General features: G+C 38.5%; 2 protein-coding genes across 13 annotated transcripts in view; one reads left to right on the forward strand and one right to left on the reverse strand.

The window, feature by feature from the left end:
• The window catches only part of LOC141549151 (transcriptional regulator ATRX-like), a 463,311-nt gene that overhangs the window by 29,055 nt on the left and 417,418 nt on the right, over nt 1-16,838 (reverse strand). The window lies entirely within an intron of this gene.
• Nucleotides 1-16,838, forward strand: part of LOC141549152 (transcriptional regulator ATRX-like) — a 50,942-nt gene that overhangs the window by 7,292 nt on the left and 26,812 nt on the right. For 9 of the 12 annotated variants that reach the window (XR_012484239.1, XR_012484241.1, XR_012484245.1 and 6 more), the window contains 4 exons: nt 2,793-2,899; nt 3,953-4,017; nt 9,052-9,159; nt 9,764-10,624. Coding sequence is in view for 4 of the 12 variants with exons in the window: in XM_074278533.1 (XP_074134634.1) it covers nt 2,793-2,899; nt 3,953-4,017; nt 9,052-9,076 (197 nt within the window). In the remaining 8 variants the exon portion in view is untranslated. Of the gene's footprint in view, nt 1-545; nt 580-2,792; nt 2,900-3,952; nt 4,018-9,051; nt 9,160-9,763 lie in introns of those variants that run through there. The other 3 variants (XM_074278530.1, XM_074278532.1, XR_012484240.1) reach the window with 2 other exon arrangements.

Here is a 16,838-nt window from a genome sequence, read left to right on the forward strand (position 1 = left end):
TCTCCCCCTTCTTAATTTGCTGTTCAATTGTCTCTGAAATTCTGTGACCCTGCTGTGTGTGGGGTTTTCTTTTTTGTTTTTCTTCCTTTGGCAAATATATTAAAAAATCATGATTAAAACCCCAGTTTTTTTAAAATATAATACATCCTGCTTCCCCTAGTCTTTATTTTATCTGTGTATATCTCATTTTTCCATGATAGGTATTATGTACACATACCTGTATGTCTCATTTTGGTTGAAAGCAACAAGCTGTTGACTTTAACTTTGTCCTCTATTTCTATCTATGAGTAAATTAATACTTGTGTATTTTCCTTCTTCCTATTTGTCCCACTCTCCTCTTCACCCTATTTACCCTCTCTCTCTGTTGCTGTTTTACTTCTTCCTGCCACCTTGCCCTCCTGCTCCTTGTCCCCTCTAAGTCTTCTTTCCTTTCTGGTAAAAACAGTGAAGTTCCTGCAGCATCTGCCTCCCCCCAGCTTATCAGTTCTTCCTTTTGTTTCTCATTTAAATGAAATGATTGCTCTTTTTTATCTCTCCCTACACAGTTTTATTTTTTTAGACTTGATCCCTTGTATTCAGGTGAGCCCAAGCCTTTCTTTTTTTCTTTTTTTTTACTATAAGTTTTTATTTAGGACACATATGCATGGATAATTTTTCTACATCGACCCTTACAAAACCTTCTGTTACAACTTCTCCCCTGTTTCCCTCCACCCCCTTCCCTAGATGGCAGGTAGACCAATACATGTTAAAGATGTTAATGTATGTGTTAAATGCAGTATATGTATACATATTTATACAGTTATCTTGCTGCACAAGAAAAGTCAGATTTAGAAATAAGGTAAAAATAACCTGAGGAAAAAAAATTCAAGCAGGCATTAACAGGAGGAGTGTAAATGCTATGTAGCCCAAGCATTTCTTTTAAAAAAAAGTTTTTGTTTAAAAGTTAAATGTTAAAAGGACGATTAAAAAAGAAAAAAATATCATGTGCATATCAGAATGTAAGGGAGGGTTCAAAATATGTAATAATAAATTCAGTTTCAAGAAAGCCTATATAATAATGGAGGATACTGCATTTGTACTGTCTGTCTGCTTCCTAGTAGATTTTCTTTTGTTCTTGGTTGTGTATTTTTTACTTTATTTTTTTCCACCTTTCCTCCCTTGCACATTCAGTCAAGCAGGCTGCAGTAAGTATGCATATATTCATATACTGATGTACATGTATTGACATATGTATATATAACGTGTATACACATACATGTAAAACAGCAATGACATGGCTGGCATGTAATGAAGATTTCTCTATTTTGACTGAATCTTTCAAGTTTTTTACCTAGTCTGGGATAAGTGATTACTACCCCTGCCTTTGTTCTCTAACAAATTCTGCTCCTGTTCAGTGTTATTTTTGTGTGCATCTCTCATTTTTAATTTCCCCTGACTCCTCTGCTTTGTTACTACCTGCCCCCTAGCCTTGCTACTACTTAACCTGTCAGAAAATCCCTCCCTCATCCTCCCCACTCTCCCTCTTTTCATTCTCTCCCCGCATCTCTTCTGTGTTGCCTTTTCCTTGGACATTACACTGCTTTTCTCTCAATACTGTCATTTGCTGGTGGCCAGATCCCTCCTGAGTCTCCACAGACCTTTCTGTCTCTCTCCTTAAGCTGCCCTGGGCTGGAAAAGAAACCATCATGTGCTCTTTGCTGTGCTTGATTAGGGGAAGGCTTGCTTCTCCTCTAATTGTATGGAGAAAGCTTTTGGTTTATCCCCATTGCAGGTTATCCTTGCTGATGACGTTCATAAATTGTACTTGTCACTTTATTGCAAACTGCATTTATTTTTATGCCCTAGTGCTTTTTATTAGGAACAGGTCCTTTGTTTTGGAGAGGTCTTTCCCTGCATCTGTGAAGATCGTCATATGACTTTTGAGGGATGTTCTTTCTTTGGAGTCTGCTGTTCTATTACAATTGTCTAATTGTGCCCCTGTCTTTAATTCCTTATCCATCCTCTTCTTTTTAATACCTCTCCATTCTCTTGTAGTGTCCTTATTTTCATTTAGATCTACCTTAACAATGCAGAAACTCGATAACTCATTTCTGTCCTAAGCTTTTTCAAATATCTGTTTACAACTATTGAGCAATCACCTACTTTGAGCACTCTAATTCAATTCCTCCACATCTTTGTTGCTATAATCATTTTCCTTAGTGATTGGTTTGTCTGTGCTATTTCTTTACCTAATTGGTCTCTAGAAAAAAATATAGACCCCCTCATTTTGATTTTTAAGGTCCTGCAATATTTTCCATTCTAACCATCCTTGCTTTCCTTCCTCAGCTGGCCTTCTATTTCTTACACTAATGGTTCATCTGTTTCTGTTCCTTCATCATGATTATTGTTCCCACACTATCCCTGTTTCTTCTTTTAAAGTTTTTGTCATGTTAGTGGTGTCTGATTTTTCGTGACCACATTTGGGGCTTTTTTGACAAGAATTCTGGAGAGGTTTACTGTTTCCTTTTCTAGCCCACTTTAAAGGTGAGGAAACTGAGGGGGAAATGTATGAGGAGATGTCTCCCAATCACAAAATTCGTCAGTTTGTGAAATTTATGAAACTTATCCACAATTTTGAGTAAGCATGCAACAGTAAACTGATGGGAATACATATATCTTTGTAAATTCCTATTGATTTAGCAAATAAGACATGGCCAAAAGGATACTGAGTTATAAAAATGCATTTTCCAGGGTTTTTTTGGAATTTTAAATTGTATTTGTGAACAGACTATGTTTATAATTTATTTGCTTAGGGGAAAGACTTCGTGACATTGTGTGCTGTACTGCTTGTGGACAGCAAGTGACCCATTATGAGGATTCAGTGTATAGACATCCTGCACTGAATGTTCTTATTTGTGAGGTATGTAAGTTATGCAGTGGATGATGATTATCTGTGAACTATTCTTCCTTTTGTTTGGGAATAAAGGACAAATTCTCCTGTTCGAGTAAGACATCATTTTATTTATAGGAATTCTGTAATGACTCATTTCAAAAGCGAAGATTCTCTATTTAGAAGTGAGATGCAATAAGTGCTAAACTTTTGATAAACTTCAGTTTTTAATATACATGAGGACAAACATAAAGAGCTCATACTGTTCAGATAAGTGATAGTGGGTTCCAAAGTGTTTTGACCCTATCATAGTTTGGTAATGTTCATCCTCTTTCATTACTAAGAACATGGTTAATTAAAAAAAAAAAACAAAAACCTCAGTCTTATTCATGTTTGACGGGATATGTAATACTTTGCTCTCAATTGTTCCTGCTTCTGGTGAGAGGAAAACATTTCAAATGACCTCTTTGGGCATCAGTATTTATTTATTGAAATAAAGTAGTTTTAATAATAGCTTCTTTTCCTTAGCACTTTAAGATTTATGAAGGGTTATACACATGTAAACTTGTTTGATGCAAAATAACCGTGTGAAGCTCTATTATTATAATATATTTTACTAATTAACTCTGAGAATGAATAAGTTGAGAAAGGAGTTCATCTGAGCTCTTTCAGGCTCTATCACCATAGAGAGTGTGTTTGAGGGCAACAAAAGTTATTTTTGATTGTACTAATAATGTTTTCTGTTGTTGCTTGAATGCTGTTTATTTTCCATTTATCAATTTACGTAAATTTTAACTCTGATCATGTTTTGAATTTTCTTTAAATCAGCTTATCAATTAAAAAAATGAACTCTTCATAGACATTTTGTTCCTCTGTTCCCCATGATATGTCATTACTTTGTTGGCAGTTCTTTACTTTTGCAAAATATTTCATTTTTTCACTGACTAAAGTTATCACCCCAGTTTTGTGTTTAAATATAGTGTATGCTTAGTGGATTTAAGCATTTTAAAATTTGTGCTTTGTGAATGTTAATATTTTAACAGATTTAATACATTTAGAATCGAATGTTTATTCCCTTTTTAGAGCTGCTACATGCATTTGAGTGAGGACATAAGCCATGATTCTACTAGACCTGATAAGCACTGCAGGTAGGAATATATCTCCCAAAATAGAAAGCATTCCTCTTAAATAGTTTATTTACTTATAATTTTTTTTATTCTCTTAGTGAATCTTCATTTTGTTAAATGAGATTATAGCATATATTCAAAATGAGAGGTATGCTAGTTTTAAATTTATAACTACTCATGTTTTCTGATTGAAGAGAAAGAGGCATTCAGCTTGTTATGGTTTCATTTGGATGCAGGGCTTTTTGAGCTGCCCATGATTTTGTTAACCTGGGTTTCTTTTAGTAAATTTCAGGTTATCTCTGAACTTAGATGCTGAAGAAATGTATACATCTGTTGTACTTGATGTTTAAAATTAAATCTTTTTAAGAAGTTAAAATAAATTTTCGGGCTAAAGGCACCTTGTACCACAAAGGTGTCCATAACACACACACACATAAATACAAAGTCTAGTTCATACTGAATTTCCAACATAACGGCCACAATCCGTTTCTTTGTTGTTGAGTCATTTCATTTGTCTCTGAAATTTTTTAAAGTAACCTTATTCAGTTTTAATACACATTGTTTCTTGACTCAAGTTGGGAGAGAAGAATCAGAATAAAAGAGAAAAAGAACGGGAGAGAAAAAAACTAAAAAAAGATGTGATCATACCATGTGTTGATTTACATTCAATCTCCATAGTTCTTTTTTCTGGATGCAGATGCCATTAACTGTCCAAAATCTATGGGGAGTACACAGAAGAACTAAGTCTTTCTTAGTTGATCATTGCAGATTCATGCTGTTACTGTGTACAATGCATTCCTGGTTCTGGTTGTTTCACTCAGCATCACTTCTTGTAAATCTTGACAGGTCTTTCTAAAATCAGCCTGATCACCATCTTTTTTATATCACAACAATATTGTGTTACTTTCATACACCACTTTGTTCAGCATTTCCCTAAATGATGAGCATCTACTCAAAATCTGGCCTGAGATTTCTCGAAAAGTACTGTGGTCTCTACCACTACTGGGGCCTCTAGTACACGGTGTGCAATGGCTGCATCATATCCGAGGGACCAGGAAACAGATTTGGGAAGGCTGACAGTCTGGTGATCCCAGTTTGTTTTCTGTCTCCCCTGTGGGGATGTACCTAAGTCAAGTGTGTTGGCATTTTTTCACTCTGACCTCCTTGGATTCCTTTCTTTTCAATAACTAAGTACTTACTTCCTTAATTTCCTCTGAATTTAACCCTGTACACTTGTTATCTTCTAGTTTATGCTTTTTAAAATATCCTTTAAGATCTTCCAATATTTTTTTCAGGGATCTGAGAACAAATCACATTTTTTCGGCCTCCAAATATAGCCACTTTGATACTGTTGTCCTTTTATAAATATACCTCATTCTTTCCTGTTACTACAATAACTTTTATCTTTAGAAAGGAACTTTTTTCACCCTAGTTTTTTTATTTTTGTTTTTCCTCACATTTCCTTTCTGATTTTTTTGATTTGGATTTTTTTTTTATCTGACAGTTCTGCTCTGGTCTTGTGTTGTCCTAAATTTTGGCGCTGCTTACTGCTGGCTTTCAGGGCTTAGGGTGTGAGTTGGGGACAGAGTGGTGGGGATCTGGTTTCCCTGGTTGCCTCCCTGGGGTGTGGAGGTTATTTAGCTCTTTGGCCGCCCCACAGGTGGGGTGGGGTGAGATGGGGTGGGAAGGGCCTTGCTGATGGTTTCTATGGTAACAGAATCTTGTTGGTGGCTGGTTTTGGAGGAGGACTCAGAATTTAGTTACAACCAACTTGTCTAGCTTTCAATGCCCAAATTGATGGTACTGAGGGCAACATCAGGGGAATTTTGGTACTGATGCCCTTCCAAAGAACAAATTTGGTTGCAGTGACCTGCCCTGTGGTCTTGGAAACAGGCATTAAGAACATGAATTAATTAAATTTTATTTCAATTAAAGTTTACAGTTCACCTTAAAGTTTCTGTCCCTGTCCCTTTGCATTGCTATGAAATCTTTGCTAATTGGCTTCTCAAAATCCCTATCTTCTGTCAAAGTTTAGCTGAATAAGGTGTGTCTCACTGGGGTGAGAGGAACACAAGTGACAATGTTGTAGTAGTAGTAGTAGTTGTTGTTGTACTAGTAGTAGTAGTTGTACTAGTTAGTAGTAGTAGATGGTAGTAGCAGTAGGGGGTAGTAGTAGTAGTTACTAGTAGCAATAGAAGCTATGAATAGAAGTAGGTGGTAGTAGCAGTAAGTGGTGGTGGTAGTAATAGTAGCACACAGACCTCACATCAGGAGGCCAAGCAGAGTTCCATGTTTAGGGCAATTCACCTGTGAGGACCCAGCCTCTCCCTGAACAACAATGTGTTAGGCAGCTGAGCCATCACCTTCTTCAAAAGAAGACCTCAAGGTAGGACCCTCACCCCCAGAATGAGGCACCAGCCAGATCTTGACCCCTTTGCTGATCACCATAGAGACTCCCCCTTGCCACTTGGGTACAAGGAGGCCTTGTTTCCATAGCAACCCAGGAGGAGGACCCAGCCCAGCAACAAAATACTGGATGTTTTATTTATTTTACTTTTGATGGAATTGAATGCTGTTTTCTAGGATTTGGAAGAACTATCCTGCTGAAATGATATGATGATCTGGGGAGTTCTTCTTTTTCATTTAGCAGCTTCTGAATTTCCTCCATCATTGGTCTCAAACCAGTCTTTGAAATCAAACTTTGCACTCAAAACTTAGGTGTTTCTTGGTAGAGGGCAATATATTTTGTGGTATCTAGATTCTAGTTTCTGCTTCAATATTAGTTCACATTTATTCCATATTAAAATGTGTGTGTGCTTTGTCGCCTCACGTTCCTTGGAGGCAAAGCCTGTTATATTTGTGTCTTTTGTTTTGTTAATAACTAACACAAAGTATTCCCTAAATTCAATAAGTGCTTTTGGTTCTCTTCCTACAAGACACATTTTGCCCTTTTAGCTTCAATGAGATAGTGTAGTTGACAATTTTTAAATTGAAAACGTATTTATTCAACATTTAGTATTTGCAAATATCTTACAAATTTGGACCCTAGCATCCCTGATCTGGAAAAGAAACCTTTAGACTAATAGTAATAGTATGATCATGATGTTAATGATGATTGTGATACCTATGATGTGTGTAAGGACTGGACGCTAAGCTAAGTCACAACAATCCTGAAACATAGGTGTTGTTATTACAGCTGAGAAACCAAAGCAAATATTCATTAAGTGACTTGCCCAAGGTCAAACAGCCAGTGGTGAGGTCAGGGTAGCAAGAACAAATTCAGAATAAACATGAGACAAATTCACAATGACTATTCTCTATCAAAAGGAAGGTTTACCTAGGAGAAGACTTTACAAAGTAGAGATAAAATAAGCCCCTGAAGTGGCAAATATGGAATAAAGATGGGAACACATCTAGCTAAAGAGGAAAGGAATTTGGAAGAATCCATGAAACGAATGTGCCAGGAGGTCTGAGTGCGTCATTGATGGGTATGTTTGATTCACAGAGGATTTGTGTAATGTTCTTAGTTTGGTTTTCTTGGGGGGGTGTCTCTGATGCTCTCTGGAGCAGCCTTCTTTTCAGTCCAGTAACCACCACAAGAACAGCCAGGTGTGAAAGTCCAAATCCTTTATTGTCTCCTTCAAAGTCCTATCTCCTTCTCTTGGGGTTCAGCTGGTTTTCTGGAGGTCTTCTGGAGGCTTGGTTTCAGTGGAGAAGGGAAGGAGGAGAGCCTGGCACCAAGTCTGTGTGAGATGAAGTGAATGAATCTGAGTCCAAAGGTTTGTGCTTCAGCCTCCAGCCACCACAAAGGAGGCTGATGGCATGAATCTGTCTCAGCTTTTGCTGCCTGCTATACTACATTATCATAGGTGTGAGTCTTGTGAATCTGTATTAAGTACTAAGTACATGTACTGAACTAGACTATTAAGTCAGCTCCACTGACTTAACACCTTGTAAGAATCCTTGTTTCAGACTTCCGGCCCATATCCGAGTGCAGCAGATTCAGCAGAGTGAGTTAGAGTAAGGAGGACGGCACCATTAGAGAGAAGACACTATGAGCAGGGAGAAAGAAGAACCTTCTGGTGCCCTTAGTCAGGAAGAAAACGTGGCAAAGACCTTTGTCCTAAGCAGATCTTTGATAAGGGAAATACAACCTTGGGGATATCTCAGGGATAAAGGCAGGAACTCAGGGGGGTGAGGATCAAGGAGGAGAGGAAGTGTGAGGGAGCTCAAAAGTGGGGGGAATCAAGGAACTAGATGGAATACCCCTGGCAGACCAGGGCCAGGACCCGTCTAAGTTATGATAATCAGCATCTCTAAAGGTTGTTTAAAGATGCACAGGATTTTAGGGATGGACAAAGGAGTTTCATCCTCACAACCATTCTATAAACAGAATCCTCTTAATGGAATTCTTATATCTGATAAGGGTCAGATGAGCTTCCTCCTGAGCTTACAACAACCTGTGAGGTTCGTCAAAACTAGCCAGGCCAGCACTTGTTCAGGGCTGCATAGCTAGTCAGTGACTGAATTTGAACTCAGAATTTGCTGGACTAAAGTCAAAGCTCTGTATTCTTTGCCACAAAGGTGCTCACAAATGTCTGCCTCATAATTAACAAACTGACTTTCATTTTCTATTGAGAAATATCACATTGTCTTCATTAATTTACACTTACCCACTGCGATTTTCAATACATTATTTTCTTCAGTGAACATGTTTTTTAGTGAAATTCCCAGTTTTTCTTTCTAAAATCTTTTTTCACATAAATGCATTTTTTCTACCAAGATGTTAACTTTTTTCATGATTTTCTTGCATCACTTTCATTATTTTCCCAACTTTTCTTCTACCTCTTTACTTCCCTTTTGGAATCTTTTTTTCAAGCATTTTTCAGGGATTCTTTGTGTTGTGTGAGACTAATTCCCATGTTTCTTTAAGACCTTGAATGTGGAAGTTTTGACTGTGTTGATAGTTTCTGATTTTTGTTTTGATCTTCTTGTCACCAGAGTAATTTCTTATGGTCATGTTCCTTTTTGTTGTTTACTGATTTGTCTTCCCAGCCCATCTTCAGTTGTACCTTTGTAATAAAATTGGGTCCTGAAAGAAGAGAGCATTGCCCCAAGCTTCATGTTTTTGTTCTGCGGGTTCACAGCTGTTCCTGGGCATCTGTAAGTTTTCTGCTTTTCTAAGGTGTTATGATCTAAGGAGAGCTGTAATCACTGGTTTTCTGGTCTTTGAGTAACCATAAGCTCTCTTCTGAATTGGATCTGAGAACTACCCTCTTGGGTGCTAGTCTTTATTGTTGCCTTAGGATGGTAATGTGGGTCTCCTTTTAGCCAGTGCAACAGAGTCCTGGACCCAGTGCCATCTAAGGATCCACTTTCTGAGGAGTTGCTCAGTCCTTCCTGAGAGCCCTGCAAGTGTCAGCTGCTGCTGATTCTGTAGCCTTTCAAGGTCATGGGTGGGAGGAATGGCTACATTAATTTGGTTTTATCCCTTCCATTTGTTGCTTATTTCCATTCCATAATTAATTTGGGGCCGCATTTTAAAGTTGTAAAGATGTTTCATTAAGAGAGATTGGAGAAGTTCCTGCTTTTGCTTTTATAATTACATGGGTAATTTAAAAGAATATGTTTTTAGAAATGTTTTTATATTAAGGTATATTAAATTTTCTGTAATTAGTAAATTTTTGTTCCTGATTAACTTTTTAAAGTGTTTACTAGTTGACTAAGAATGATGCTTCAATATTTTTATTTGTTTTTTACATTTCAGATGGTGTGCAGAAGGTGGAGATTTAATTTTTTGTGGTTTCTGCCATAATGCTTTTTGTACAAAATGCATTCGGTGCAATCTAGGGGAAAAGGAGCTGTCAAAAGTGATGGATGAAAACACTGAGTGGCGTTGTTACATTTGTCAGCCAGAGCCTTTATTGGATTTGGTTGCCATGTGTGACTGTGTATTTGACAATTTATCACACTTAGATCCGCAGTCTGAAAAGAAAAAGTTAGTAAGTGAAAAGAGTGATAACACATGTGCCCAGTCAGAGAAATTAAATCCTGGAAGTTGTGCTGAAGAGACACCTCAGGTGTGTCTTCCTTCCTCTGACACTGCACCGTGCCCTTTCCCCACATTACTGATTCCAGAAAACTTGATTGAGAAAACAAAAGCATTGGTTGAGTATGTGAGAGAAACAAGCACTAATTTGCTGCAACAACTGCAACAAACATCCCCTTATTCAGAAGTGAGCCCAAGTGAGAGGCACTCTCAGTGTGAAATTGTGAAATCTATGATAACAGAGGTACATAATGCTCAGGAGGCCTGGGAAGATTTAAGTAAATTGGTTGTTAAAGACATAGAGGAAAATAAGAAAGAAAGAGAAAATGAGAATGTTTAAAAAAATACTAAAACTCTTAAGATTTCTTTGTTAGGATTGGGTAAGAGATAGTTCCTTGGTCATAGCTACACTGTGAGGGCACCCGCCTTGTCCAAACAGATTTGTTATGTTTGGGTATGTAACCCTCTGGTTGTTTTCTGTAAGCCGCCTCTTCTTACTGCCAGTCTGCCCTGGTCAGGGGAGATGCCCAGGGCTCCTGAGACGTGATCCAATAAAGGCTTGTGTTTTCTCCTTTGAAATGCCTCTCTTTTTCATGGAGTTGGTGGACTTCTGACCCACCCAGTTTTAGTGGCTCCTCTGGGATAAGTGGGCAGAGCAGGGAAATCTGAGAATCTCTGAAGGTTGTGCATACCTTTGGACAATCTCGGGTAAGGTAGGCATGGGGAACGTCCCTGGGATTGCATTATGGTAGGCATTCTTCTAGGGTGGAAGCAGCAGCCACATGTGCATGGAAAAGCTAAAGGGTCCTGTTGCTCCAGTGAAGTTCCTGAGAGAAAGGGACAGGATATCTGGGCTGGGGCAGATGCTGTGACTCCATCATTCCCGTCCCAAAGAACGGAGACCCCAATTCATTTGGGGCTGGAGATGCAGGGCTCATCTTCCACAATGGCTTCTGACTGATCAGGGTGGAGATGGAGGTGACTTGTGCCCAATTAGCATCCAAAGGTGAGATGTCCCTTGCAGAGGCTGAGGTATGCAGTGATATCCCTCCTGCAAGGCCATGTGAAAAATGACTGAGGCAAGTCTGGAAGACAGAAATCTTATTACATTAAACCTGGGGACGTTGGGGTTACAGTACTATCACCCCCTGCTGATCAAAACCATATCGTGTGTAATGAGAATGTGCTCAGGTTTCACAGTCCCATTAGACACGGTGAGATTGACAGAATCCTTGGCAGCAGGAAACAGCAGGTGGTGTTGATGAAGGGGCTCCAGAGGAGAGTCACCAGCCCTGTGAGTGAGGTGGTCTGTGCAGGGTGAGTGGTTACCATGGGCAACATCTTGTAAGTAAACAGTATCCCAAAAGCCTCTTCTCCAAACCCCACTGAAATCATTTCTGATTGACCTTCAGTAAAAAATAGAATAGCAGCTAGGTCCCATAAGGGGAATAGAACATGATGCATACATGTGTTTTGAAAACAAAAAGCTTTAAAAATAAAAATTAAAACTAAGAAGTGCAATGCAGGAAGTTATACCTGATAACTCCACAGACATTCCCGAGACAGCTAATGAAATACCAGGTCACCAAACGCACGGATGGTCTCTAGAAAACAAACACCAAGGGTGCAATTCGCAAGGCACGTCGTGTTTGAATTTAATAATTCAACTGAGAAGCAAGCAATGATGTTGCTCATGCCAATCGGTGATACTGATGGGAGCACAAATGGGACGGTAAATTGGAAGGGATAAAAGGGAGTGTGAGATGCCTGTGGGTCAAACAGCATTGGCAAGGAGGGCAAGTTAAGCCTTGTAGTCTCAAGAACTGAGGAGTCTTCAGGGGGTGGGAGAGGAGGTGGAGGGAGGAAAGAATTAGAAGGGGAACAAGGGAGGCCTTGTTTGGGTAGTGGGAGGAGGAATCTACTTGAGGGTGCAAAAGGGGGAAGAAGCAGATAAGGTGAAAAAAGAGGCAAAAAAGGAACTAAGCAAACACCTAAATGTTAAGACTCTTACAAGGTGCTAAGTCACTGGAATTGATAGAGACATTAGTTATCTAATTTAGCACTGTACTTAAGAGTTCTCTCTACTAGAATTGCACAAGATTCACACCCTTTAGGAGAGCATCTATAAGGAGAAGCCCACTAACCCACAAGCCCACTCAGGGGCAGAGTCACATTCATTCCATTTTGCACCTTTTTGCTGGCTGGAGGTTTTGGATTCCGATGCAGCTAGAGGCTGAAGCTGGAAGAGACAAAGAACTAGAGGCCAGTGCTGGCTAGTCCTTTGACAGATCTCCTTCCTAGCTCAGACCACCTTTTTCTTGTACATATTTCCTCCAAGTTTGGTCAGTGGCCTACAATGAAACTTTGCTTGGCGCGTGGCCTCTGGGCTCCTTGTCTGTTTTTTGGACTCACCAGCTTGGTGACCCTCCGATGTGGCTGCCTCTCTGTTATCCAAGAACAAGAGCATGGTTACTGGTCTCTCCAGATTCTTGGGGCAAGGGTGACCAGGGAGACAGACTTTGGGCTGACTAGACCCTCCATCAGCACTTTTTGTATTTATCGAGGGGGCTGAGTTACCGAAGTTCTCCATATTCCAAGTAAGTTTCTGAGAGTACAATGTGCAGGCAGAGATTGTGCAAATGGAGAGATTTTCCCACTTTGGGAGGTCCCCCAACCCCCCATATGTTCATTTTATCCCTGCAGCGCTCTGATCAAGGTGCTTTCTTCTCAATCCCCAGGAGCTCCTGGCTAGATGTCTGTACCCCCTGAGGGGTTCTGGGTCCCTACAGGATGCTAGAGTTGGGTAGGGCAGCATCCTGGAGCCAGGGAAGACGCCCAAGCTTGTGCCTCATCTCTCCTTCACTGGGGGAGGCAAAGGTGGCCAGCAGCAATTGTCTCATTTCCTCCAGACCAGGCTTGGTCATGGGCAGAGAGGATCGCTGCCCTGATCCTTGATTGCTTTCTAAATAGTTTTATCATGCTTTCTGTTTACATTACCAGAATATAGGATATCTCCCTCCTTCTCCCCGTCCTTGAGAGCCTTGTTTTGTGACAAATTGTATTCTTTTGTTTTAGGGAGGAAAAGAAAAACAAGCACAATACCCTTTGATCCAGCAGTGTCTCTACTGGGTCTGTATCTCAGACAGATCATAAAAATGGGAAAAGGATGTACATGTGCAAAAATGTTTGTGGCAGCCCTTTTGTAGTGGCAAGGGACTGGTACCTGAGGGGATGCCCAACAATTGGAGCAATAAATCATAATATAATAATAAATAAATAATATAAAATTAATATGTATACCATATTTTATATATATATGTATATATACATATATAGTATAATCAATAATAAAAAATAAATAAATTATGGCATATGCAGTTAATGGAACATTACAGTTCAATAAGAACTGATGAGCAGATACATTTCAGAGAGGCCTGGAGAGACTTACATGAACTGATGCTGAGTGAAGTTAATAGAACCCAGGGAACCTTGTGCACAGGAACTACAAGATTATGTGATGATCAACTGGGATCGACCTGGCTCTTTTCAATAATGTGATTCAAGGCAATTCCATCAGAATTGTTATTTATTGGCCTGTTTTCTTTTCTTTCTCATTTTTTCCCTTTTGATGTGATTTTTCTTTTTCACTTCTTCCTTCATGTTTATTTAGAAAAAAATTTAAGACTAAAAATCAAAATATAAGCGTCTTATATTCACTAGAGATATATTGACATAGTTACAACAGTTTAAACTTTATTATGGGTCTTTAATCAATATAAAATTATTTTTATTACCCTAATTTTAAACTATGCCTATTTGAGAAAGTGGTTTCTGAGTTGAAATTCTTAAAATTAACCTACTAGTTTCTTGGATTGTTAAAGGAAAATAAAAGGTAAAGGACTAAAAGAAATGCATATTCATTTGCCCATCTGTCTTTGGTTTCCATCAAACCCATGAAACCTCCAAATATGCAAACATAATAAAATGTTTATTGTTTTGTTTTTAAAAAACAGCAGTTTCAGTTCTCTTTTCTAGTCCATGCTGAATATTTTAATTCTACAGCTTACCTACTTATGAGTTTGGGATCTTTGGGCTATAAGAAAGGAATGAGGGATAGGAGGAAAGGGAAAAATCTTACAGATGCAAATAGCATTCTCTTGCCTTTAGTAACTTTGCATAAATGAATTTCTTGCCTTCAGGAATATTTAAACTAGAGTAACTTATTAGTACAATAAGCAAATGCATCATATCTGACAAGAAACAGTTTAAGTCATAAGGCTTAAGTCAATATTTGCAAGGAAAGGAGGAGATAGGAGACATATTTTAAACAAATGTAGAAAGAAGACTGGCTCTGGAAGAAGTGCAACTGCTTATTATAGGAACGAAAACCCATAGATATGCCACTGAAATGTTAATTTTTTTCATCATCTGGAAAACTAGAAAAGAAAGTAATAATAGATTTGGTTTTAGTTATTCAGGTTTGTCTACTTTATTATGAGTAGGAAATGGACTCAACTTCTTGGGACACTACTTCATGGCTTAGACTTTAAGGCAGAGGGACTTTCTTCCTCAAGTTCTTTGGCTTCTTAAATTTGTCACTGGCTGGAGTCTTCTCCAGCTTTTTGGAAACTTGTTAGCTTGCTCTGGGATCTCCGCAACCTTGGAGGCCTTTCTCTTTTTACTTGTGGTGTTTCAGCACTGAGCCTCTGTCCTGTAGAATCCTTTATCCCCACTTACTCTGCAAAGTTTGGAGTATTTTCTTTCAGTTCCAACCAGGTTCTCCTATAACTGGTCCTTGCTGTAATTGTGTTCTCTTGCTCTTGATTCCTTGTATCCAGTCCCCCTCATAGACCCATATGCCAGGTCCTCCTCCATGGGTAAATTACATTATATAAAGTATCTGCAGAATGATTCGCTTAAAAAAAAAGTTATTGACATTTTTCCTATCCCCCCAACTTCTCATTTCTCTGCCAGTTTTAGCTGCATGGATTTTGGTTGGAGAAAAGCTTTTTCATTTTGTATAATCAAAACTGTTCATTCTATCTCCTTTGACCCTGTCTTTGCTTGGTCATGAGTCCTTTCCCAATTTCTACAAATAACATTCATTTCTTCCATGCACCTCTCTTTAGGAAGTTAGCCTTTAAGTTCCCATGAACACCCAATTGCAGCCTGACTCTTGTCTTTTCAGTGAAATGTTCTGTCCTGAAGTTCTGCTAGACTACTTGCCAGTTTTTCTAACAGTTTCTATTGAAAGTTGAATTCTCCCATAGCGAAGATCATTTGTTTTCTCAGACAGGTAGATACTGTGCTCTTTTGATCCTGAGTATTTTGTACTTGATTGGTTCCAATAACCAATCTTTCTTTCCCAAGCATAAATTGCTTAATGATATTGGCTTTGTAATGTCGTTTTAGAATCTGGTGCTGCTAGGACCTCCTTCTTCCCATTCCCCCCCTTAATTTCCTTGGTATTTTCAGTTTTTGTACATCCAGATGAATTTTGTTATTTTTTTAAACTTTCTCAAAACATCTTTAGGTATTTTGATTTGTATTGCACTGTGTTATTAAATATTTTAGGTATTATTATCATTTTTATGGTTTGCATTTTGCCTAGTAGTGAGTAATTCATATTTCTCGAGTTATTTAGATTTGCTTTTATTTATGTAGAAAGTGAACTTTATTAATTCAGTTTCTGTCTATATTTTGGCAAATAAACTTCCATTTTTTTACAGTACCTGTCGTTACTTTCAATGCAATTTATCTTCCTTTCTCTCTCTGGTGGATTTTATTGGTAATTTACAGAATATTGATAACTTGCTTGGGTTACTTATACCCTTGGGTCTTTCTGTAGTTGTTGTGTTTCATTTATGTTTTTAGTTCCTTAGAGTTCTCTAAGTAAACAACGATATCCTCAGTTGTAATCCCAGAGAAACTGAGGTAAGACAGAGATTATGTTTTAGTACTTTAATAGTGGAAAATTTGGACTAGCAGAAACAAGCTAGCCAATGGGACTCTTGTCTCAAAGCATCCAGCTTCGAGCAACTAATTGCAGAGACTTTTGTAGAGCTCTAGCTATCAGGAAAACAAAGGCAAGGCACTACTGAATGATGAGACTATGTAAAAACTAAGTGCTATGTAATGGATTTGAAGAGGGAACCCCAAAACTGAAAATCCTTAAAGGAGAAAACCTCCTTCTACTCTGCTTCAGTGAGGGGACTCCACCCCAAGCACAACCAGTTTCATCTTTGTTATCTGGGTCAGGTCAGCTCAGTGCTGACTCCCACTGGGTGAGTGGAGAGCCATAATTTCAGAAAAGGATAATAATTCAGTTCTGACAGGATAGGAATCAGAAGATGTCCAGTCTAGTGTAAAAGATACCCAAGCATATGAAATAAGCCATCTAGAGATTTATGACTCTTTGGAAAATGAGAGTGGCCAGAGTGTCGAGGTCCCAACTTTCTCAGTCCCAATGGGGCACAAAAGGGGGGTGGGCACAACAATTCCACTAGAGCATAACAATTCAGGGAATCTGAGGCAGAACAATTCAGAGGAACTGAGGAAGGGAAATTGAGGTATTACACTGAAAAGAGTGATTTGTTTTCTATTGTATATTTCTTTGCTGATTTTTTTCCATTTCTTTCACATGAAGTTATTGCTATAGTTTAAATTTCTAGTACAATATTCCATTGTACTGATGATCACCAATACCTATTATATGTAATGAAGAAAATTCTTTTCAGCTGTATGTTTCCTGGAAAATTATTTAATAGCATGGTTAGCAAATTACCACTAAAGT

This window comes from Sminthopsis crassicaudata, chromosome X (genome assembly GCF_048593235.1).
Source record: "Sminthopsis crassicaudata isolate SCR6 chromosome X, ASM4859323v1, whole genome shotgun sequence".
NCBI classification, from domain to species: domain Eukaryota; kingdom Metazoa; phylum Chordata; class Mammalia; order Dasyuromorphia; family Dasyuridae; genus Sminthopsis; species Sminthopsis crassicaudata.